The 23,478-nt window shown below is 49.3% G+C and overlaps 1 protein-coding gene across 7 annotated transcripts; it reads left to right on the top strand.

Moving 5' to 3' along the window:
* The first annotated feature begins 1,260 nt into the window (after window positions 1–1,260).
* Window positions 1,261–19,260, top strand: LOC126037298 (electroneutral sodium bicarbonate exchanger 1-like). 7 transcript variants are annotated; one of them, XM_049797614.1, is made up of 12 exons: window positions 1,261–1,570; window positions 2,248–2,428; window positions 12,299–12,460; window positions 13,189–13,302; window positions 13,641–13,802; window positions 14,416–14,667; window positions 15,485–15,553; window positions 16,097–16,270; window positions 16,370–16,507; window positions 16,986–17,086; window positions 17,607–17,711; window positions 17,982–19,258. In XM_049797614.1, the coding sequence occupies exons 2-11, from the start codon at window positions 2,336–2,338 to the stop codon at window positions 17,692–17,694; spliced, it is 1,353 nt and encodes a 450-aa protein (XP_049653571.1). In that variant the 5' UTR covers window positions 1,261–1,570; window positions 2,248–2,335; the 3' UTR covers window positions 17,695–17,711; window positions 17,982–19,258. The 7 variants fall into 7 exon arrangements, with proteins under 7 accessions (XP_049653571.1, XP_049653572.1, XP_049653568.1 ...); XM_049797615.1 differs by having other exon boundaries at window positions 2,235–2,428; window positions 17,607–19,260; XM_049797611.1 differs by having other exon boundaries at window positions 17,607–19,260.
* The last annotated feature ends 4,218 nt before the right edge of the window (window positions 19,261–23,478 follow it).

A 23,478-nucleotide genomic window follows, 5' to 3' on the forward strand; every position in this document is an offset into this window, starting at 1 on the left:
CAGTGCTGTCCTGCTCTGTCCCTTGTTTCTCACTCTCGTTCTGTCATGCTCCCTGTGTCTTTTTGGAACTCCTCCATCTCTGTCCTGTAGCCTATCACTATTTTTTTCTTCTGCCATCCCTTTGTCCTTCTTTCAGTCTTTGTGTCTCTCTCCCTTTGTTCTCCCTCCCTTCTTTTTTTGCCTTTCTTGCTACATCTCTGTTCTGTACCACAAAAGCACGGAGGGTGTTTAGTAACAGAGAAGAAGGATATAGGCAAGGACAAAGGAAATTAATGGCTGTTATTCGGGAAGAAAGGGGAAGAGGGCCTAGACGAGACTTGCCCCGACTGGGCAAGGATCAATGCGCTTTGTGTAAGAAATTCAGTCATTGGTAGAGGGAATGCCCAGGGAACAAGGAGCATCAGAGGGCTCAAACAGGAAGAACAGTAGCCTCTGTGAAGGGAGACTGACGAGAACCTGGGGAATCTACCCTAGCGGATCCACTGGTTATAATTAAGCTAGGGAAAACAGAACAAGAGGTAGAATTTTTGGTAGATACAGGAGCAACATACTCGGTTTTGAATCAGGCTTTGATGCCCCGGGGAATGATTATGTCACGGTGAAAGGAGCGACTGGCCAAAGTGAAAAGGCATAGTTTTGTAAACCTTTAGAATATAAATTAGGAAAACAGTGGGGCATTCATAAATTTTTATATATGCCGAACTCCCCAAAGGCCCTTTTGGGAAGGGACTTGTTGGAACCATTGGGAGCAAAAATTGTATTCAAGAAGGGAGAAATTACTCTGGAGGTAAAAGATCAGCAAAATATTCAAATATTGAGCCTAACCTTAACCAGTCTCCCCCTAGAAGGAATCATTAATGAGGACATCTTAAAGCAAGTGTACCCGGGGGTATGGGCTACCGATGCACCTGGAAGAGCGAAAAGTGCTCCACCTGTTGAAGTTAGGATCAAGGAAGGCCAAAAGCTGGTGAGAATTAAACAATATCCCCTAAAGAAGAAAGACAGAGAAGGAATCCGGCCGGTGATAGAAAAATTTTTGCAGTTGGGACTATTAAAAGAGTGTGAGTCTGAATTCAATCCCCCTACATTACCTGTTCGGAAGCCCGATGGGTCATATTGGGTGGTCCAAGACTTATGGGCGGTGAATAAGATAACTGAAGATCTTTACCCGGTAGCGGCGAACCCATAGACCCTGTTAACCGTACTAACACCTGAATTGACTTGGTTTAGTGTTTTAGATTTGAAGGATGCTTTCGTTTGCCTCCCTCTCCATGAAGCCAGGCAAAACTTACTCACATTTGAATGGGAAAAGCCCAAGAGCGGTCGAAAGACCCAGCTCACTTGGACGGCCTTGCCACAAGGATTTAAGAATAGGCCTACCGTTTTTGGCAATCGGTTTGCGAAAGACTTGGAATCCTGGGAAACCCCGTCTGAGGAGGGGAAGCTGTTGCAGTATGTGGATGATATCCCGATCGCCACCAAAACAGAGAAAGATTGTACGACGTGGGCGGCGAGTCTGTTGAATTTCCTGGGACTTCAGGGGTACCGGGTATCCAAGCAAAAGGCACAGGTAATGCAAGGCAAAGTGAATTATTTGGGCTATGAAATTAGTGCGGGACAAAGACCTTTGGGACAGGCCTGTAAAGAGGCAATATGTCAAACTGGGAGACCTCAGACAGTAGAAGAGTTATGGACTTTTCTGGGAATGACAGGGTGGTGCCGATTGTGGATCTATAATTACGGATTGCTTGTTAAACCACTGTATGCGTTGACAGCCACTAAGCAGAAACACCTTGAGTGGAATAAGGAGACCGAACGAGCCTTTGAGCTACCGAAAAAGGCTTTGATGTCGGCCCTGGCCTTAGGACTCCCAGATGCGAGTAAGCTGTTTCTTCTTTACTCCCATGAGAAGCAGGGCATTGCTCTGGGAATATTAGCACAAAACCTGGGCCCGTATCGATGGGCAGTTGCCTACCTCTCTAAGCAGTTAGACACGACTGCAAAAGGTTGGCCTGGATGCCTGCGGGCGGTTGCGGCTGTGATACTAAATACACAGGAAGCCCGAAAGTTTACTCTGGGCCAGAAGATGACTGTTCTGGTGTCTCACGCAGTATCAGCAGTACCGGAAGCAAAAGGCGGACACTGGCTCTCTCCACAAAGATTCCTGAGATATCAAGCTATATTGGTAGCGCGGGATGACGTGGAGATTGTAGTCGCTAACATTGTCAACCCAGCTTCTTTTCTCAGCAGGAACACAGGAGAACCGGTACATCGTGACCGTTTGGAAACCATCGAAGCAACGTACGCCAGTTGCCCAGACGTGAAAGACGGCCCCATGGAAAACGGGGAAACTCGCTTCACAGACGGAAGCAGTTACGTCCTAAACAGTAATCGACATGCGGGATACGCCGTCACTGCCAGCCAAGAGGTAACAGAATCGGGGGCTTTGCCCGGGAACACCTCCGCACAGAAGGCAGAAATAATTGCTCTAACCCGCGCCCTGGAATTGGCCCAGGGCAAAGTTGTGAACATTTATACAGACTCAAAATATGCCTTTGGAGTTGTACACGCACGTGGAGCAATTTGGAAGGAGAGAGGACTAGTGAGTTCTCAAGGGAAAAATATCAAACACACAGAAGAAATTCTGAAGTTACTGGAAGCTGTCCAGCTCCCTAAGAAAGTAGCAATTATGCATATTAAGGCACACCAGAAAGCGAGCTCAGATTTGGAAAAAGGGAACGAGCTGGCGGACAGAGAGGCAAAACAAGTGGCCAAAACACAGGTAAAAACAGAAGGGGCCTTAATTCCTGATAGGTGGATTTCCCTAGAAGGTAAGCCAGAATACACTAAGGAAGATCAAAAGCTCATTACAGGTTTAGAAGGGTCATATAATGAAGAGGGGTGGGCTCATACCCCACAGGGAAAGCTAATCGTTCCCTCTTGCTTATTACGGCATTTGATAGGGGAGGAACATAGGAAAAGACATTGGGGAACAGAAGCCCTGTATAATCATCTGATAGGAGAAATTGTGGCTAGGAATTTATACGCCACGGTGAGGCAGTGTGATCGCACAACAGTGTGATCTTTGCCTCCAGACTAATCCTAAGAGCACCTCCAAGCTGGAAATGGGCCAGACTGGAAAAGGCAATGGGCCTGGACAACAATGGCAAATTGCTAATGTTTATTCATTACTAAAACACACCCACTTGTGATTTGCAGCTATGCGTGTTCCGTAGCTTTCTCATGGGAACTTCTTCAAAAGTTACTTATGAAGTTATGCCAAGGTCACACTGTCCCTGTTTTTCTCCTGATATCAGCAAAGCCAGCTATTTTCGGCCAAGGCCTAGTCTTGCTGCTCAAACTGACATTCTTTCACACAGAACTCTGCTCGCACAGCTCTTTTATAGACCCATGTCCTTTTTCATGAAGCCAATTTCCAACAATTCCCCCTTTTTCTTTTTGTGCGAGTAGAGCTTGGTGTGTCAGCTTTGAGACTCCTTTTATCATGCACCCATACGGAATTCTAACTATTACACAGATTAATATCAATATACCCAACCATCATAAGGCTTCCTTAATCAATGACATTACCCATAGTGTTATCCCGCCGAATATTGATTGTAACACTCCATCAAACCAACTAGTTTCTTGCTGGATCTTTGTGTATGTTTCTTCAGCCAATCTATTTGTTTGTATATAGATTGAGGTAAAATTTTAACACCTGCTGTATTGCCCTTTGCAAAGATCTGTGAACACAATTAATTAAACACAGTAAAAACAACATTATACCTAATAAAATACATAAGCACACAAAAAGAGGTTTGATTAATAGCTTTAGCTAGTGACACCCAAACATTCTTACTGTCCCATGGTGTTAACCGATGTGGATCAATCACCGGTGTCACTGTCATGCTGCTTACTACAGTCAGTGTGTTCCATATCAATCTCAGCATAAGGTTTCAAATTTATGGGTAAATCAGGAACGTATCTGCCAGACATGGAGGATGTGATTTTTTTTTTGTCCAATTGCTGTCAAGGCTTGCCGTCCCGGTGCACTTAGTTGTCTTGTAGAAGTTAAGCTATCGCTGCCCCTCAATAAATCCAGCAGCGGCTGTAAGTCTGTATTTGTAATACCACAACAAGGTTGAATCCACTGTAGGTCTCCGTTTAAATCTTTCTCCCTATTTTTGTTTTTGAGCAATCCAGGCTTGCTTAATAACTTGGGATGCCATTTTCCTTAATAAGCTGAACAAGGTAAAACTGTTACAATAGCTAAAATCACAGTAACTACAATAATGCCCATAATTCTTTGAGCCAACCCGTTACCCCTAATGACCCAGACCATGAGGAAAATGAACCATCTATACATTCTTGTGCCATCTTGCTCCACGAACTCAGCCCAGCAATCGGTAGGTGCCAGCTTTCCGTGGGCGTCCCCACAGAGGCAACGATGGCCTCACCGTACACCAGCCCGATGCTCTTTGGAAAATCCCAGTATTTATACATTTGCAGAGGAACGGGTTTTAGCACACGTGGCCAGCGGGTGCCAAAAGTCCGCCTCGGTTGCAATCTATGACGCATGCGCTCGCTGGCCAGGCGCGCTGCATGAGTCATAGCCATCTTGTCTATTGGTTCATGGGCTTTACGATACAGTTGCGATGCACAGAGAATCTTGACCTGTTATGTTAGCCAAGGTGACCTATACATTAGTTTTTGGCTGAGGTAGTATTCATATTGCCACATCATCTATGATGCTCCAGATGATGATGGTCATGCAAATCGAACAGGAGTCCATCGTGGGCCTGTATCTGTGGAAACACAATCAACCTCGTTCCCAGGTTATTAATGGAAATAGACCTTACCCCTAATTTTGGCTTTAACTAACTTTTACCCCACACTGTCTTCCCGTAATCACACTATGTTTAATCAAATTATGCTTTACACACTTTTTACCTAAAGCAGGTTCTATATACAATAAGGCACGCTGTTCTGAAAACCTCTCTGAAGGACTCCGTGTCCACTAGTAATACTCTATTAGTTAGAATCTGTCAGATCAGTGGCTCCAGCACCCGCCGGTGCCGTGCCAGTCGCCATTGGAACAATTCCGGGTCCAGCATCAGTGCGAAGCCATGGCTTGTCCCACTTAGCCAGGATCTCCCAGTAAGTTTTACTTCTGCTGATCTGCACCATTTCCTGGATTCTGGGTCCTTATACATTACCATGATTCCTGTACTTTGTTGCGTCCTTTCTGCCTGTAAAAGAACATGATGCACTACCATTGGTGGGTCTTTGTGATCACCTGTCAATCTAAGATAACTTAGCACAAATAAGGCTTTGGCCAATCGTTCCTCTGGGAGTAAGCCCTGGGTTCCCCCCTTTTGTTTTTGCAGCATGTTCTTTTAGGGTTTGGTTGGCCCATTCGACAATAGCCTGTCCTGTGGGAAGATGTGGAATACCGGTACCGTGGTGAATTCCCCACAAATTACAAAATCGAGCAAATCGTGTAGAACCATAGGCTGGGCCGTTGTCCATCTTAATTTCTTGAGGCACACCCAGTACTGCAAAAGAAGCGTGAAGATGTCATTCAATATGTAAGGCCTTTTCTCCAGTTCGTGCCGTGGCCCACATGGCAGCAGGATAGGTATCAATACACACATGCACAGAACGCTTTGCACCAAACCACATGACATGGGTGAAATCCATTTGCCACAACTGCAATGGCAAAAGACCTCGTCGGTTAACCCCACAGCCCAAGCCGAGCCCTTCCTTTTGACAATCAGGGCATGCTTTAACGATACCTTGGGCATCAGTAAGTGGTAAGTCAAATTGCTTTGCTAACATCCTAGCGGGTTGGTGCAAGAACGCATGCGATTGCCGTGCTTTGTTGAAAACGATTCCCTGGAGGAGGCTCCCGTGGCGCTGCAACCAATTGGTCAACTCTGTCATTTCCCGTTTCTCATCTGCACAGTGTTCTCATACCCAAGAGTTCTACCAGAGGGGTCATATTGCCATTAGTGATACCGCAAAGATTCCGCACCCACTGGATATCTCCCACAAGCTTCTGGACATGATGTAACATTGAAATTTCTCATGTTATTTGAACCTTCTGAGGTTTAACATTGCTAGCATTTATGTGCCACCCCAAATACTTCCAAGGTGCTGCCTTTTGCACCTTTTCAGGAGTGATTATTACTCCGCGATGGCTTAAGATGTCCTGCAATTGAGTTAAAATCTCATCCTGTGGCAAGTTACTGAGGTAACTGCTTTCTTACAGGCTCTGATGCCCAGGCCACATACACCTGACGCATCGTGGGGGAATTGCGCGTTCATTGCGGTAACACGACCCAATGGTATCTCTTATAGGGTTCTGCCTTGTTAATCGATGGTACCGAAAAGGCGAACCGTTCAGCGCCATCTGGGTGCAATCTTTTAGATTTATAATTAACAAATCCCATTCTTCTGGAAGCATAACTGGAGATGGCAAACCTGGCTGCAGGGCTCCCATACTGTGCATCACCACATTCACAGCTCTGAGATCATGTAACAGTCTCCGCTTCCCACTTTTCTTGGGAATGGTAAATATTGATGTATTCCATGGACTAGTAGAAGGAACAACTTGTCCCGCTCTCAACTGGTCCTCAACTAACCCTTGTATTTTTAGTAGCCTTTCAGAATTTAGCAGCTACTGATCAATCCAAACAGGTTCATCTGTTTTCCAGTTAATTTTCAGAATCGGCTACCCCTCAGTGACCGCTCCTAAAAAGGATGCGTCACTAACATTGCCTTCATTTGGCTCAATAAATCATGGCCTACGAGGCCAAACAATTCAGTTGGGGTAGTCATGACATACGGACACGTCGTAATGTGTTCACCATCGGGGAACACAAATGTAAGCGGTAGCTGACTTACTAAGGTGGCTTGTGTGCCCCCTATCCCTGCAATACCAAAGTTTGGATTGATCGATGGCCATGATGGAGGCCAAATGCATTGTGAAATAATCATAACATCAGCACCTGTATTGATTGTCATCGGTTTCTTGACAACAACTCCATCGGGCCCTTCCAATTGCACTACCTTTTCTGGTTTACCTCTTGTTGTGTCCATGGCAAAGTATACCTGCGGTTTCCCTGTGGAGCCGAATCCACCATCTCCACGTTGTACTTCAGCTGGGTTCGGAACACACGACCTGAATGGAACTAATTGTGCTATTCTGGTACCTTTAGGAATAGAAACAGGAGGGATTAAAACATGAATCATAATTTTCACAGTCCCACAATAATCTGCATCAATAAGCCCTGGGAGCACCAGAATTCCTTCTAGAGCTGTTGAAGATTGCCCCATTAAAAATGCACTAAGTCCAAACCCCAATGGTCCCTTTATGTTGACTGCGGTTTCCACATCCACTCTGGAGCTTCCTGCGGTGGCGGATCTGGTGGTTGCGAGGCTGCCAGAGGGCTGGCAGCTCAAGCCCCTTGCATTCGTGTCGCCGCGCGAGGGGCCTTCGCAGTCGGTGTAAAGTTTCCCTTCTTCCTGTATTCTTGGTGGTATGGTTATCTTTCTTACACTTGTTGCAGCACTTACTGTTAACAGTACCTGTACATTTGCTCCTAATGTGTCCACGTTTGCCACAGTTAGAACACTTGACCAAGGGTGTCTTACTGGCCTTGTGTTTCTTTGTAGCTCCTTGGAGAGCTGTGGCAGCATAGGCTACTTTCTGTGAGTCCACTGATCGATCCGTGTATTCTATCATATCAACGATGTCTGCATTTTTCGGCAAATTACACAATGCTTTGCGTGTCTTTTCAGTAGCATTTTCAAAAGCGAGTATTTTGAACGTGTTTTCTTTCATGCCCTCGTTCATGTCAGGGTGGTCATAAATTGTATTCTCCTGTTTCACCTGGGTAAAAGCATGGCTGTACATATTGTCTGGTACGGTAAGAAAAGCTTGATACGCCAAGATCTGTGATAGATGATGAACCTCAGTGACACATTGTAACTGAGCGTTCCCTGATGCGAAGGGTCCAGTACCCATCGGCATCTGCGTGGTTACTCCCCATAGGGGATCTGTTTGTTGTCGTGATGTTGCTTGTTCCCTATCACAGAGCTTCTCCCACTGCCAGAAAAACACTAACATTCGGGCGGGTGTCAAAATCAACGGTGCTAGCTGTTTAATATCTTGAGGTATCAGCGTATCAGCAGAAAAAATGAATTGCAGTATTTGGTGAGTTAACGCAGATTTGATTCCGTACTGACTCACAGCATTCCTTAATTTCTCAATGACCTTCCAGTCAAACACCTCCCATTTTTTCTGTCCATTTGCTGCAATAACTGGGAATGCTTAGAGCATAGTCCCTTCTATAATGGCATCTGTTATTACACCCCTCCAATGTCTCTGCCTTTCTTCTGCAGCGGCTATTACAGGCGGCTCCGCGTCTGTCACGGGTGCGGTTGGTTTCCCCGTCTCTTTTCCCCATTTCCTTTAACAATTCTAACATTGTCTCTTTTTGTTCTATTATTAGAGTAGCCAAGTCCTTGTTTGCATTATTTGAATCAGGGTGTATGCTAGGTATAATTTGTTCATGTTGAACGGTGGTATCTGAGGGCTGGTTTTTCGTAGGCAGATTTTTACTCACTCCCTGATTCTGTAGGGTTTCCTTTAATCGTACGGTTAGGGAGGCTTGGGAACTGTCGGATGGCTGATTAATATCGGCAGTCCCAGGGAGTGGAGCAGAAGTCAAGGGCACGAGAGTAGGCGAACAAGCTCCAAAAAGTCTCTCTCGCTGCATTATGTTTTTCTCCCCGCTTTTCCCTTTCGCTTGCGGTTGGAGAGAGAGAGCAGCAAAAGCAGACGCAGACGCTTTACGATCTGCTTTCATTTCTTACAGAGTTGTCTTAATCAATTTCCATAAAGTTACAAGATCTTTAACTTCTTTAGACCCGTCACTAATTTCATCCCATAGGGAGGTTCCGATAGCATTCCAGGTACTAAGCTCAGAAGCTGTACCCACACTAATTGAAAGGTTTCTGTCCTTGCTTCATTAGTTTTTTAGCTGATTTATCATCGTCAGTTACCATATCCCATAATACGTCTCCTAATCTACGCCATTCACTCTCCTTAAATAATAAATCCGGATTCTTAAAGCATCCCTTAATGCGACCCAGCGCGACTAACCCCGAAATTTGCTTAATGCAGTTTACTCCCCGCTTTTCTAAAAAGCACTGTAATAATTTTAGGGCTACCTCTTGATCCATTGCTGGCCGGCTTCTTGATACTCCTGGGTGCTACCTTGATTAAGGCACCTCGGTTAAAAAGTCTTTGCAGCCTTTTTCCAGTAGCCCTCACTGACGGCGAACCCCTTTTGGACGGTCCAGGCACGAGAGTTAACACACCAACCAAGACGATCAGCGTTCGGTTAATCTTTTGCCCCCCGGTCGCTGCTACCGGTGCTTCTCAGTGTCCGTCGCTCCAATTCCCCTTTCTTCGGTCCCCGTTCGGGCGCCATTTGTTGGAGCGGCGGAGGAATGCACATAAGTCGACCCAATATGAGTGATAGAAGTGATTCAACTTTATTTGCACGGATAGCTCATATTTATACAGTTTGCGATAATTATGCCTACTAGTCCTAATATGATTGGTACATCGCTAGTGTTTATTCATTACTAAAACACACCCACTTGTGGTTGGCAGCTACGCGTGTTCAGTAACTTTCTCATGAGAACTTCTTCAAAAGTTACTTGTGAAGTTATGCCAAGGTCACACCGTCCCTGTCTTTCTCCTGATAACAGCGAGACCAGCTGTTGTTTTTCTCCCAATATCAGTAAAGCCAGCTATTTTCAGCCAAGGCCTAGTCTTGTTGTTCAAACTGACATTCTTTCACACAGAACTCTGCTCGCACAACTTTTCCACAGGCCCATGTCCTTTTTCAGCAAGCCACTTCCCAACAAAAGGTATTCCTAGAAAAAGTTTCCCGTTTATAAAGCAGGAGTTTGTTGGGGCTGAATTACAGTTCCTTTGTAACTGAATTGGGTCAATATTCCGAAAAAGGGGAATATGTTTATTTTTGAAACAGGTCAATACTGCATGTGTTGTGCTGGCAAGGAGGAGGCTTCTTAAATGTAGAACTTGTTAAATTTAAAAGCACACCTCCACTCTCCATAGTATTGCTTCTATGTTAATTCAGGGTTAAGATATTCGTTCACTTCAGTTTCTGTGAATCTGTTAGGGCAGCGTGCTCTAAGGTGATGGGAGGGAGCAGGGGGAAGAAGGGGAGGAGGAAAAGCAAAATATCTGGAACCTGCTCTTCCATGACTCCTGCAAACTGTAATGTTATTTTTTTTTCCCAAGCCTGAAAACTGTACTTGGCAGTGGGATTGTGGCTATCTTGTTAATATTCTTCCTTCCTTTCTTGTTTTGGCCTCTCCAGGAAGCGATTCGAGTAATCCTCGGAAATCTTGATGATTTACATGCATTTTCTACAGACCACTATCTTTCTGTGTACCCTTTCTTTCCTACTTGTAAAAGAAAAGGTCCAATGACTTGTATCTGTTGGGCATTGCTTAATTTGACATTCCTGCCTAGTAGTGCGCAGATCTTTAGCTGGAGTACGACTCCTCTGAGCTTCGCAGTTTTACATTAGCTGAAGATCCTCCTCAGTTGTTGCCTTCACCAGAGAACTGATGTATGTAAAAAGAATGTTTTGCAGTGTTTTCAGATGGCCACCCCTGCGTTCCAAATCTGATTTAGCCAGAGAAAACGAACGTGCATATATAAAGTCCCAGGAAGCCCACGTAATGCGATTGCAAGGAAAGCTAGTGCGTTGTTTCAAAAGGTTAATAAAATGTAAAGCGCAGCAGCGTTGGCCGTCTAGTAGACAAGACCGCAGTAGTTTTCTTGTAAGGTACGTTAGGATTAAGTATTGTAGTTGCTGTAGTGTAAAGGGTTACGGAGAAGTTACTCTCCTGAGGCTGTTGTTGCAGAGAAAAGTAAGTTAGTGGAAGGAGAAGCCTTTTCAGTCCTAAGGTGCGTCAGTTTGTGAATCGGATCAGGCCCTTCGGCATCATCTCCTCCCGTGATTCCGAGTGCCCAGGAGTAATGAACACCCGCGTGTTTCCGCCTCCAAGGCATCCCCTTCCAGTCTCGGCAGACTGCGTTATTGCCACCCCTGGTCCTAGCAGGCAAGAACGAGATCATCCTCTTTCTCTGTCAGAAGCTGGTAGGTATGAGAGCAACTTATTCCTGTTGCTGCCAGGAAGAGAAAGTAGCCCAGAGCATCGTCAGACAGGAGGCACCCAAACAAAGGAAGCCTCGTTGTTGGTTTGCTTCGCTAAAGCGCAGCCAGTTTTGCCTGCGTGCTTGAGGAGGGTTTGATTCACGAGCTTGTATTTCTGGAACTGGGAAGTCCATCCACCTGCTCAGGCAGCACCGGGCCCTGCGGAGAACTGCAAGCTCAGAGGCCTGGCGTGATGAGTTGTCCTGCAGTCTGTGTGTCGGGCTCCTCGCTGTAGCATACCTCTTAGTTAATCGCCAGCTGTGGGAGTCCTTGAAGCCAAACTCAAACGAACAATTTCATCCCTTAAAGGAACTGACTGTGTCATCTAGGCAAATCTTGGGCTTCATCTCTGGTCCTCAGGATGCAAATGGAGTAAAAGTATTCATGTTACCTGTTTCTTCCTGAGGTCAGAGGCACGTAAGAAGGCTGCTGCCTGGCGTCACCCATTCGTGCATGCATGAGCTCCTAGGTGTGCGAACTGCACCCCCAGGAAGGAACGTCTGTAACTGTGGCGTTTGTCATGTCAATTATCTTTTGTTCTCCCATTTTGAGGAGGACTGTGAAGTGAATGTAATGACGCTAGTCCTGTGAATCCTAGTCCTTTTCAGGTTTAAAAATAATTTTTAAAAGAATTACTTTTTAGTTAGGAAAGCTGATGAGGTTTTCTTCACAGGGTTGGGAGAGCCTGGCATGTTGTTTTTTGCGGGAAGATGTGAGGACTGAAGCCAGATGCAGTTAAGGAAACACAGTGCTATGAATGCAAGCAACTGATGGAAGAGTGTCACCTGGATGAGTGTTTCTTGTAATGTGTTACTAGCGTATGGTGTCTCCTCACATCTCATTTCTCCGCTGTGTAGTTCGATGTGTCACTTGTTCAGCTGCTGCTGCTCATTAAATATAAATCTCCATTGGCAGGAGCAGTTACAGGGTCGTGGATCTTGGACCAAGATCCTCAAAACCCCCTAGCTATGCGAGGTTTCCCTGCCGCACGTGCACTGCCTTTGTGTCCTGACGCTCTGTTTCTCCAGGAATGTCAGTATTTGCGTGGGGAGTTTCAAGGACCTGCCTGTGGACGCGACGGCCCCTACACCCCTGATGTATTCTTCTGGTGCTGCATCCTCTTCTTCGCCACCTTTGCCCTGTCAAGCTTCTTGAAGACGTTTAAAACCAGCCTCTACTTTCCAACCAGAGTAAGTAGAAGGAGGTGGCCAGTGTCCATCTCCGCACTCGTTTCCCAAAATGGCTTTCCTGGAGCACTAAGCAGTATTTGCCCTGCCTTGGTCAAGCTGGGAAACGTTGGCCTTGCAGGCCAAGCTCTCCAAGAGCTTGGATGTCCCACACTCATTTCCATGAGTGCAAAATCATCGTAGCGTTTCCCACCTGCCTCGTGACCTGCCCCAGATTGAAGATTTTTGGGGTTTGATTTTTTTTTTTATTTTTTTTCTTCTCCTCAGGTAGTAGGAAGTCAGGTTTCCCAAAGTTTTGGGGGTTGGGGTTTTCGGTTTGTTTTTTTTCCCCTACCTTCTGCGCATTATGTGCTCGAGTGGAAAGTAGATTCGAATGAGAAGCTTCCTTTTGAGGACTAAAGGATGCCTCAGTGCCTTGTTGCCATTGTAGCTGTGAGTGTAGCTGTAGTGGCAGACGTGTTTTCTTATTTTTAATATTATTATTATTATCTTTAGATTTTGACTTAAACCAACCCTTGTTGGCCTAGTTAAGCTTTTTTTTATTGTCTGACCCCAGATCTCACAGGGACAAACACAGCAGCAGTATCTAAGCAAGGGATCAGGCTGCATGTGCTCAGAGGGGTGGTGGGATTTGGTTAAGCAGCCTTAATGTTGTGGATGTCTGCAACTCTTGCATCTCACGTTACGGCCCTGTTTGCCATGCCCCTCTCACCTCTGGTTTCTCGCCCCAGGTACGGTCCACAGTGAGCGACTTTGCTGTTTTCCTCACCATCGTCATCATGGTGCTCCTTGACTTTGTGGTTGGGATCCCATTGCCGAAGCTCCAGGTCCCCCATGCGTTCAAGGTAACGGGGTGTTTTGGCACGTGGGGGTGCCACAAGGTGATGCCGGGGCAGGGCAGGGCTGAGTCTGGAGGAGATGCTGGTGGTGTGACCATCTCCTCTTCCACCTCCAAGTGCCTTGCTTCCTCCTGGAAACGAGAAGATGGCCCCAAAACTAGATACCTACAGGGGAAGTATCTAGAGCTGCTTGCAAGGAGGAGACTGGCACTGCTGAAGCCCCCGGGAGAGGGGGACATGAAGCCAGGGCTGGGAGGTGCTCTGACACAAGGAGGGAGGGGAAAATGAAAGCCAGTGGAGTGCCTGGGCTGGGAGACAATGCTGATGTGTGGGCTTTGTTGCAGCCTACCAGAGACGACCGCGGGTGGTTCATCAACCCCATAGGACCCAACCCTTGGTGGACGGTGTTGGCTGCGCTCGTCCCAGCTCTGCTCTGCACCATCTTGATATTCATGGACCATCAGATCAGTGCTGTTATTGTGAACAGGAAGGAGCACAAGCTGAAGGTAAGGGCCTGCGAGAGATGACCCCAGCCCCTTCTGGGCTGCAGGTCTGGGGGGAAGCTCTTATTCCCGATGCTTTCTGAAGGCATTGGTTTGGGACAAGGTCAGGCTGCGTGGCAGGATGCTCTCCTGGATTAACGATGAAGCAGGGAGCAAGTGACAGGGCAGTATAGATGAGCAACCTTTTGGAGGAGCAAATTAATCTTGGAGCAATAGAGAAGTGCGTTTTTGTTTTAAAATGGCAGCAGCAGCAGGTGTGGGGAATGAATTGTTTTGATGCGCTGCCAGGGATAACTCAGAGTCACACCTTCCTCGCAAGTGGCAGAATTTTCTTTGTGAGTGAAAAAAATGATTTGGTGCTTTTGGGTTGTGGGTTGGTTTTTTTTTGGAGAAGTATGTATCGCACAAGCTCTGCATATCCATTGTTTCTGAACTCCTGCCAGATTTTCATGCCAGGTGCTTGTGCAAAGTCTGCATACACCCTTGCTTGTTTCCATTTCTTGTTTTGAATTCTGAAGAAGTTGACTTGTGCTCGAGCAGGGTTTGAGTCTGACTTGCGACGTTATCCTTGCTCTTGTGCTATGGGATGCTCTGTTTCTTGTTTTCCTGCCTGCAGAAAGGATGCGGGTACCACCTGGACCTTTTTGTGGTGGCCGTGATGCTCGGGGTGTGCTCTGTGATGGGGCTGCCCTGGTTTGTGGCTGCGACCGTCCTGTCCATCACCCACGTGAATAGCCTCAAAGTAGAGTCTGACTGCTCAGCTCCAGGAGAACAACCCAAGTTTCTAGGGATACGAGAGCAGAGAGTCACTGGCTTGCTGATCTTTGTGCTCATGGGCTGCTCCGTCTTCCTCGCTTCTGTGTTAAAGGTGAGAGGAAAATGCAAACCACCCAACAACCGCGAGCTTGTTGGAGGTTACAGAAAAACACTCCCCTCTCTGCAGGCCTGAGTAGTTAGTTGTGGAGCGGAGGAGGAGGAGGTGGTCCCAACCCTTGGGGCTTGACCCACGGTGGGAATCAGCCTCAGTTAGGCTTTGCAGCCCTTCAGGCCCCTGTTTGGTGTGCTCGAGGTGAGCGAGCAACGCAACTGCTTGAATTTTTGGGTGTCTTTCAGGCCCACCCATGTTTATGGGTTACAGTTGAGCATATTCAGACCAGCACATCTGCTGTCTTTCAAACAGGCAGCCCTTTAGTGGCTGCAATTTGCTCCCCAAATGCCCCGGAGCAGCCGTTCCCAGGAGCTAAACACACTGAGGTCATCCCTGTGGGCTTCCTTGCACGTTCCTCCCACAAAGTAATCTCGTCTCTAGGCTAGGAGGAGGCCTGTGGCCTTTGCCTGTTGCCCCAAGAATAGGCAGAAGTGTTTCTTCTACCGCCAGAGGATGCGGCATAGGGTAGCACGGGTGAAATCACCTATTTTCCTCCAACCTTTCTGGAAAATAGGGTTATTCTGATGAGAGGTAACTCCCAAGTTCAGCCTAAAGCAGAGCCTTAGCTCACTCGTGCGCACAAAATGGCAAAAAAATGGTTAATATCTGACCTATCTCTAAGCCTGAATGGAAGCTGGAAAGCTTCAAGCAATTTTAGGCAGTGCCTGTAGAAGAGGGTGGTAATACTGAAAATGCAATACAGAAAAAGAAACGATTGCATTCTTTCTTTTTCTTTTTGTTCCCCCCCCCCCCACAGTTTATACCAATGCCTGTACTTTATGGCGTCTTTCTCTACATGGGTGTGTCGTCGCTCAGAGGAATTCAGGTATGGACTCTTTTACAGCGTGCAGCATGTCGGCTCCCTGGTATTTTGTCTCCGTAGCAGCAGGGAAAAAAGCAGTGGCATGGGAAAAACTTCTCGCAGAGCAAGCAATGAAACTCTTTTGTGTAAGAAAAAGATTGGTGGAGGCACAGGAGGTAGATAGGGCTGGGAGGACCAGGCAAGTTCAGCGCTCTCTGTTGCAGGGTTTAGGGCAGGTCAGTGTTTGGTTACGTGAAAGCGGGGGAATTTGGTGCAAAGGGAAGGCAGTTTCTACCACTGGTGGAAATCCTCGCGGGGGGATTCAGTGGGCCGAGAAATGCTAATAATGGAATGGCATTGGAATAGTTGCCGTTTGGTGGGCAGCTCTCAGGGGCAAGCCGGTTGCTAGATGGAGCGAAGGGAAAATGGGTGCTGCTCCCAGGAGGAATGCAGTGGGATCCAGGATTTCTGACGGCAAGCGAGATGCTGCAAAGTGCCTCCACGTCTCGAGAGGGCCAGCAACTTGCCGCAGTCCCAAGGTGGCAACCTTTCCCTTTTATTTCGCAGTTCTTTGATCGCTTGAAGCTGTTTTGGATGCTGGCGAAACACCAGCCGGATTTCATCTACCTGAGGCACGTGCCCTTGCGAAAGGTGCATTTCTTCACGGCGATCCAGCTGACCTGCCTCGTCCTGCTCTGGACCATCAAGGTGTCCCGTGCCGCCATCATCTTTCCCATGATGGTAAGAGCTGCCGCCACTCGGCAGCGGGGTGTTTGCAGCGTTGGAGTGAGAGGTGGCATCGTCTCTGAGCTCACCGCATCTTCCCTCTTATTCGTGAAGGTTTTGGCTCTCGTCTTTGTCCGGAAAGCGATGGATTTCTGCTTCTCAAAGCGAGAGCTCAGCTCTCTGGATGACCTTATGCCAGAAAGGAAGAAGAAGTTGGACGATGCCAGAAATGAAGCCGGAGAAGAAGAAGAGGTAAGGCTTGCTGTGTCCTCGGGGCTGGACATCTCCGTGTGTCTGTGAGATTGCCTGTTTCTCTTACAGCTTGTCTGGAAACGTTGGGGGAAGATCAGCACTCAATTGAAATAGATCCCAATAGCCTGTAACTTTTGTAACCTTTGTTTCCTCAAGTAGCAGTGAGCTGAACGTTTGAATACAGGTGTAATTTTTAAAACGAGTCGTTTTTCACAAAGGTCATTATCATTATGATGATTATTATTAGATGCTGCTGCGGCTGCTGCTGCTGGCAAGACTTGCTCATAATCGTGTTTTGAACACACACTCCCCCTGCCCCGAAATCTTTGGAGTGAACGGTTTCTCCCCTGCTGCACTAATACCTATAGCTGCCAAGGGGCAGAAGCGGAGGGCAGACTGCTAAGTTTGTGCTGGGCATTCAGCTTATCTCCACTTTGATCAAAGACAGAGAACGTGATTTGTCCCTTTTTTACATCAGGAGTCCAGGAGGGCCATGGAAGCTGCTGCTGCTGCAAGTTCAGTTCAGCTGAACGTGGGGAAGACCAGTGACGTGGATATCCCAAAGCAAAGCAGTGACGGGTAAAGCCCCACCAAGCGCCAGGAACCCCGGCAAGATTAGCTTGAAGGTGTTTGGCAGAGTTTTCTCCACTTGCCTCTTTGTGGGGCATCCCACAGAAACCAGCAGGCAGCTTGGTGGGAAAATCGAATTCGGGGGCAAGGCTGCAGGAGGCAATTGCAGGGCTCTGACCCCAAGCAGAGTGGCTGCAGCACTCATGTTTGACCCCCAAACCTTGCCTCATCAGTGCCTTTACGGTAGCTGGAGATCCTCATACTTACACATGAGGAGTTGCAGGCGTGATCTGTACCAGCAGTGGCTTAGGAACCCGGACCGGGGCTAAGCCCCAGCAAGAGCCTTTGCACAGAGCTGTTGCTCTGCAGCTCCCCGGCTTGCCTCCCAAAACTCCTCATCCAGCAAAACCTCCCACACTTATGCGGAGCTTTGATTCTCGGGGCTCCGCTGTTCCTCTTGCTGATGCTAATGCCCTTGGTGGCATCAGTTCCCATAATCACGGATTGCTATGTAAAATATTTATTGCAGGACTGATCCTTCTGAGATTGTTATCCTGGATGAAATGTCACAAACGACCATATGGAAGGCTCTCACTTTGAAGACAGAAACCCTTTGAATCCAGGGAGGAAAAAGGTAAAGGATTGCACGTGAACGTGACCGTGCTCCTCTGCAAGCGACGGCGCACACCTACGCTTTTCCCACGCTTTGGCCGGCAAGGCTGAGCAAACGGCCTGTCCCTGGGAACAGGCAGGGAGGACCGTGGCATGCAAACCAGCTCCTCTCTGCTGGGGTGGTCCCCCAAACAGGGCTGAATCAGCAGCAGCTGGCAGGTCTTCCACTGATGATGCTCTCCCTCTTTTTCTCTTCCCTTCGCCTTTCCCCACTCCCGCTTTTCACGTTTAGGAATCTTGACTTTGAAGGAGAGGAGTGAGAGCTTGACTCGGGGATGTGCCAACGCAGACAGAGGGAGAAAGTGCTTTGTTTCAGTTGGAGGATTCCCATTAAAGCCATGCAGATGTTTTCAGTTATCCTTGGTGTGCTTCAGGCATTCAGTATCTCTAGACCAGCAAGCTGAGGGGAACGTCACAGTCACGGGGAGTTTGGTGGTGTTAAGTCTGTGTGCGTACGTGCGTGTGGGGGTGTGGGTTTGTAGTGGTAGAGGGACTGCTACAGCTTTATCATTCAGTGCTGCTCTTTTAATACCTAATTCCTCCTCTTTTTTTTTCTCTTTTTTTCAAATGTAAACTGGGAATGTCCAAAATAATTTTCTGTTGTATTTGATGCATTCTCCACTTTCTTCTTGATCACGACCGGGTTTTTGGTCTGGTTTGGGGTCCTGGCTTTAATTCGCTCCTACATCTCTTACTGATACAAGAGGGATACCCTCTGCGGCAGGTCAGCATAGAGAGCCTCCGAGCCGTTGGTCTAAGGTGAAAGAAAAGCATTTGCTCCCTGCGCTCCAGTTTTACCTTTCTTGGTTGGTTTGGCAAGTATCACAATAACGTGTGATGAACTGACCATAAACCCCATTCCCCGTCCCCCTGTGCCACTGGGGGGTGGTAGGGAATCCGGGAGTGAATTTGTGCCCAGGAAGAAGGGAGGGGTGGAGGGAAGGTGCTCTGAGATTTGGTTGTATTTCTCATTACCCTGCTCTGGTTGACTTGTAATAAATTGAGTTAATTTTCCCCAAGCGGAGTCTCTTTTGCCAGTGACGGTAATTGGTGAGTGATCTCTCCTGTCCTTATCTCGACCCACAAGCTCTTTGTTATATTTTCTCTCCCCTGTCCAGCTGAGGAGGGGGAGTGATAGAACAGCTTTGGTGGGCACCTGGCATCCAGCCAGGGTCAACCCACCACAGGGGGAAATGATGTACTTAAGAAATGATGTACTTAAGCCACACAAAAAAGGCCACAAAGCTCTTGTGAAACAAGATCCCCTTTGTATGATCAACGCATGCCTTGCTAACAACTGTTCCCCTGGAGAAGAACTAAAAGACTGAGAAGAAGGGAACATCCTACCCCAGGAGGCGCCAAAAAGTTGAACAATTGCTAATAGGCATGAAGTCAGAAACATCTTCGCAAACTGGAGGAAAGGTAAAGAAAGGTGGCAGGGGGAGATCATGACCACCAACTCAATTCCACACCAAAAAGACTTACCCCCCCACTCTCCTTGAGCATGCGCTGTAGAAGAAAAGAACACTGGACCTTTAATTCCAAGCAGGGGAACTTCAACCTGATAGAAACTGTGCGAGATAAGCGACTCCCAGCAATAGTTTTGGGAAGAACTTTGGAAATCGAATATGTATAACTGAACTGTATAGATTGCTTGCCCGTTTAGGCATGAGGGGTGCTAGCGTTGCGGATTACCACCTAGCCCCCATCTTTTCGTAAACATGAACTGGAATAAAATACCTCTGCTCTGTGTTTATATTGGCATTTTGCACGCCGGGTAAACGACCCCACTTTTGGGACAACAGTGGGGCAGGCAAAGCACCGCATCCCGCAGGCCGAGGGGCTCAGGCACCCACGCCGCTGCCGGAGGACTGCCGGCAAGAGGTTTGGCATCTGGCGAGGGGCTGCTGGGCCAGGGTGCCCAGGCACCCACCCCACTCCCCCAGCCGCAGCCACGAGTGCTCTCAGTGCTGGGGCAGAGGCCGTAGCAGCTGCCTGTGCCCAAGCCTGTCCCGAGCGGAGGGAAGACTTTGCTGGCGAGGAGCAATCCAGTGAAGGCATTGCTGAAATTGCTGGGCTTGAAGTTGCTGCCGGGCCAGGAGGGGGCCGAGGGGTCCTTGTGCAGCACGTCCTGCTCCAGGGGCAGCAGCTCTCAGGCCAGCAGCAGTCTGCTGGGGGGGACGCTCAGCAGGGACTCGGGGATGGGGACCCATGATACCGAAAAGCTGGTCGAAGAAACTCTCTAAGAGTTTTAGAAAGTAGGCATTCTTTATTGCAGCGCTGGATGCACGGGGGATAGTTCCACCTAGCATGCGTGCCACAGCTTCAGCACAAACAGGTTCTATGGCGTAACTAATTACATATTAATCAGATTACTATACATAGACATAAAAATTACTGTAACTGAGTATCATAGGACTGCCTACATCTGATCGCACGCAACGGTTCTTCATTTGAGTCGAAGGGCTGCTTTTGCGCCCACCGATCCATTTCAAATTCTGTTGGCTGACCTTCAAGTCTTGTTCGTCATCCTTGTTCTTTGATCTTGGAGATTAACATGGTTCTAGTCATATATGGTCAGTTTCAATATTAATCTTATCTAATGTACAGGAACATCCAGTCATAAGAGCAAAGAACTGTAAAACTTAGGAGTGGGTTACTAACTCTACTAGTTAATTACTTGGCTACACTTCTGTCTATTTTTTCAATCATAGTGTTAGTATAAGATTTCTAATAATTATTTACCAAATCTCCCTTTTACAGTCACCTAGCAGCAAACCAGTTTCCACGGCTGGTACAAAATATTAAAACCAACAAATATTTAGACATACCATACATTCTGTATGGACGTATGCTATCAGCCACTGCCTCACTTTGGTGCCCTCCTCATTCACCTCCAGCAGCTCCGAGAACTGCAGGGTGTAAAGCGTCAGCCACCAGTCATGCGTCAGGTATTTCACCTGAGGGACAGAGGGGGCCACTGCGTCACTGTGAGTCTCCCCAGGCAGGGGCCACCCTAAACCCATCATCCAGGCAGGCTGCAACCCCATCAACCTGAGGTCATGGCAAGGCAATATCCCCCATTCAGGATTTGTGGGAGAAGGTCGCCTGTGCTCCCGGACCATGGCAAGAAGACACAGCTTCCCTGGACATCACACCACCAGTGCTTCCCTGCAGTTTTTTAGTTAAGGCATGATCTCTCCTAGAGCAGCCTAGGGGAACCACGGGCAGAAGAGGCGAACCCAGCCCTGGGCTTGGGGTTTGAGGACTGCTCACCGCTTCCCCAGCCACCCTCCCTGGGTGGAGAACTGCTGCAGCACATTGAAGGCAGAGAGCAGGACCCAGCTCTGCACCACCAACGCTTTGCCGGGACACAGGCAGCCTGAGCAGAGCCTGGACCTCCCCGTACACCTCACCGCAGACAGCCAGAGCACACCCAGACACCCAGGCATCCTCCACGTGGAGGCCACTTCCCACCCCGGCTGGCCAACGCAACGGGCTGCCTACCTTCTTCAAGGACGTCAGCGGTTTGATGCTGACGAAGCCCATCTTGTTCTTCTGGACATGTTTCAGGAGGAAAGCATCCTTGGCCAGGTTCTCGTCAGAGAGGTGGAATTCCACCTGGGACACAACCCTCCTAGCCAGCTGCCGGTCAGGGACAGAGTAGCTGCAGTCCAAGAGATCAGCCCCCAGAACATCGCTCGCATCGCAGAAGCTCCCGGCAAAGCAGCAGGGACACGGGTGTGACTTGGTGGCCTTTGGGATGTGCAGCACTGCCCGGTCCCAGCCACAGCGGTGCAGATGGCAGAGTCTTGAGGAGCGGGGTGGCTCAGCTGCGCTCTGAAATGAAATGGAGTTTTATGGTTTTAGAAGCGCGCTTGCCTTCACGCCCCCAAGCATCGGTCCCTGCCACAAGTTACGCAGCACATGGCCTTGCACAATCTTGCAGCCAGAGGTGCCTCACGAACAGAGCGCAATCTCTTTGATTACCAGGATACAGGCCAGGAGAGATCTTTGGCCTCCGGTTCACGGCAGTTGTCCCGACTTCCCCAGGCCACACACTGTTCACACAGCGGGAGCGAGAGGCCTGTGTCCTTGGTACCCTTGGGGTGTCCTTGCTAGCGCCGAATCCTCCAAGCACGAGGAGGGGATGTACTAACCCCATCCCTGGGATCCCGTAGAGCGCAAACAGCCCGAGCGCCCCAACACCGGACGTTGGGCAGAATCTAGTCCTTTTCTGGGAGCACGGGGCGGCGGGTACCGTCTCCTCCGGGGTGTCACGCACCCAGGGAAAGGGCCGCCCCCTCCCAGGGGGATCCAGAGCTGCTGCTTTTCCCAGCAGGAGACTGAAAGACCTGACAGCACTACTGGAGCGAGGGCTGGGGGAAAGCGTGCCACCGAGCGACACCGCGTGACCTTCCTTCGCGCCCTCGAGGTCCTTTTTCCTATTTCTGCCTCGCTCCGGTCAACGCAGTGAAACAGAAGCGCGGGCAACGGTCACAAACGCATTTGCCATCTGGCGCAAGGAGGCTGCGGCTGCAGCTTGGTGCCCACTCGGCTCGGCTGAATCAACTTGTTCTTCTTCCCCCACCGGAAAAATACTGTTGAAAGCCAAGAGCATTTGCACCCGCAGACCCCGAGAGCCGCCTGTAGGCCCCGGGGCCACCCCAGCCTCCCTTAACCCTTTTCCTCCCCAGGAGGAGCTGGGGAGGCTCTTGGGGTGGGGCAGAACACAGGGAGCCCCCGCATTCCTTCCGGGGAGACGCCAAAGAGTCCTTGGCAGCCAACAGCCAGAAGGGACCATGGCGCGGCCACCAACGCAGCTCCCACTGCCTGGGCCCTGGGGCCCCCCGGCGCCCCAGCTTTTCCAGCCATTCGTGCTCCCCAAAACCTTCTACCCTCGAGGTAGGGACCGACCCCAACCCCTGCAGCCCAGGGACGCTCTTGGGGGGCAAGAGCAGAGGTGACCGCCGGCCATCGCTCCTGTCTCATTCTCTTAGGCTCAGCCAACCCGTGCCGCCTGCCCACGCGGGAGCAGCCCTTCCCTGCAGCCCGGGCACCCCGGGCCCCCCAGGCACCACCAGCAGGTATGGCACCCCAGTCTGCTCTGGCACCTTCGCCATCCCCATCACACCCGTTCCCCCGGCACTTTTCGCATGGGGGTTCAGCAAGCCCCGGTGAGCATCCTTGCCCTCGCCCGGGCGGCGCGTGCCCAGTAAAGCCCATCTGCAGAGAATTCCCCAAATATTTGGGGCCACCTCTCCCCTTTCACCTCCTAGATGTGAGTCTCCTCCCCGATTTGCAACCCTGTCCCACCGGCACAGCGGTTCACCCCGTGGGGATCGCCCCGGCCACAAGCTCCCCACGCCCCTGGCCCAGAGCTGGGGGATGTCAGCCATCGGGGCCGGCTCGGCGGGTGCCCCTGGACAGTCCCCCTGGCCCAGCATGGCTCCCCCTCACCCACACAGGTCTGCAGAAGGCTCCATGTGGCTGCCTCTTCGACCCCCGGGTCTTCCGCATCCCGTGGACAACCACCAACCTGCCTCCACCTGCCACCGCCACGCTCGGCCAAGGCTCCGCTTCTCTGCCGGGTGCTGCCCTGTGCAGTTCCGGGGGCTGCGGGGCCCCCCTGGCCTGGGCAGCCCCAGGGACCCCCCAGGGCCAACCACGATACCTCGCACCCTACAAAAACCAGAGGAGTGGGGTGGCCCCAGACCCTCTGGAGCTGC

Source organism: Accipiter gentilis, unplaced genomic scaffold, assembly GCF_929443795.1.
Source record: "Accipiter gentilis unplaced genomic scaffold, bAccGen1.1, whole genome shotgun sequence".
In the NCBI taxonomy this organism is placed as follows: Eukaryota; Metazoa; Chordata; class Aves; order Accipitriformes; family Accipitridae; genus Astur; species Astur gentilis.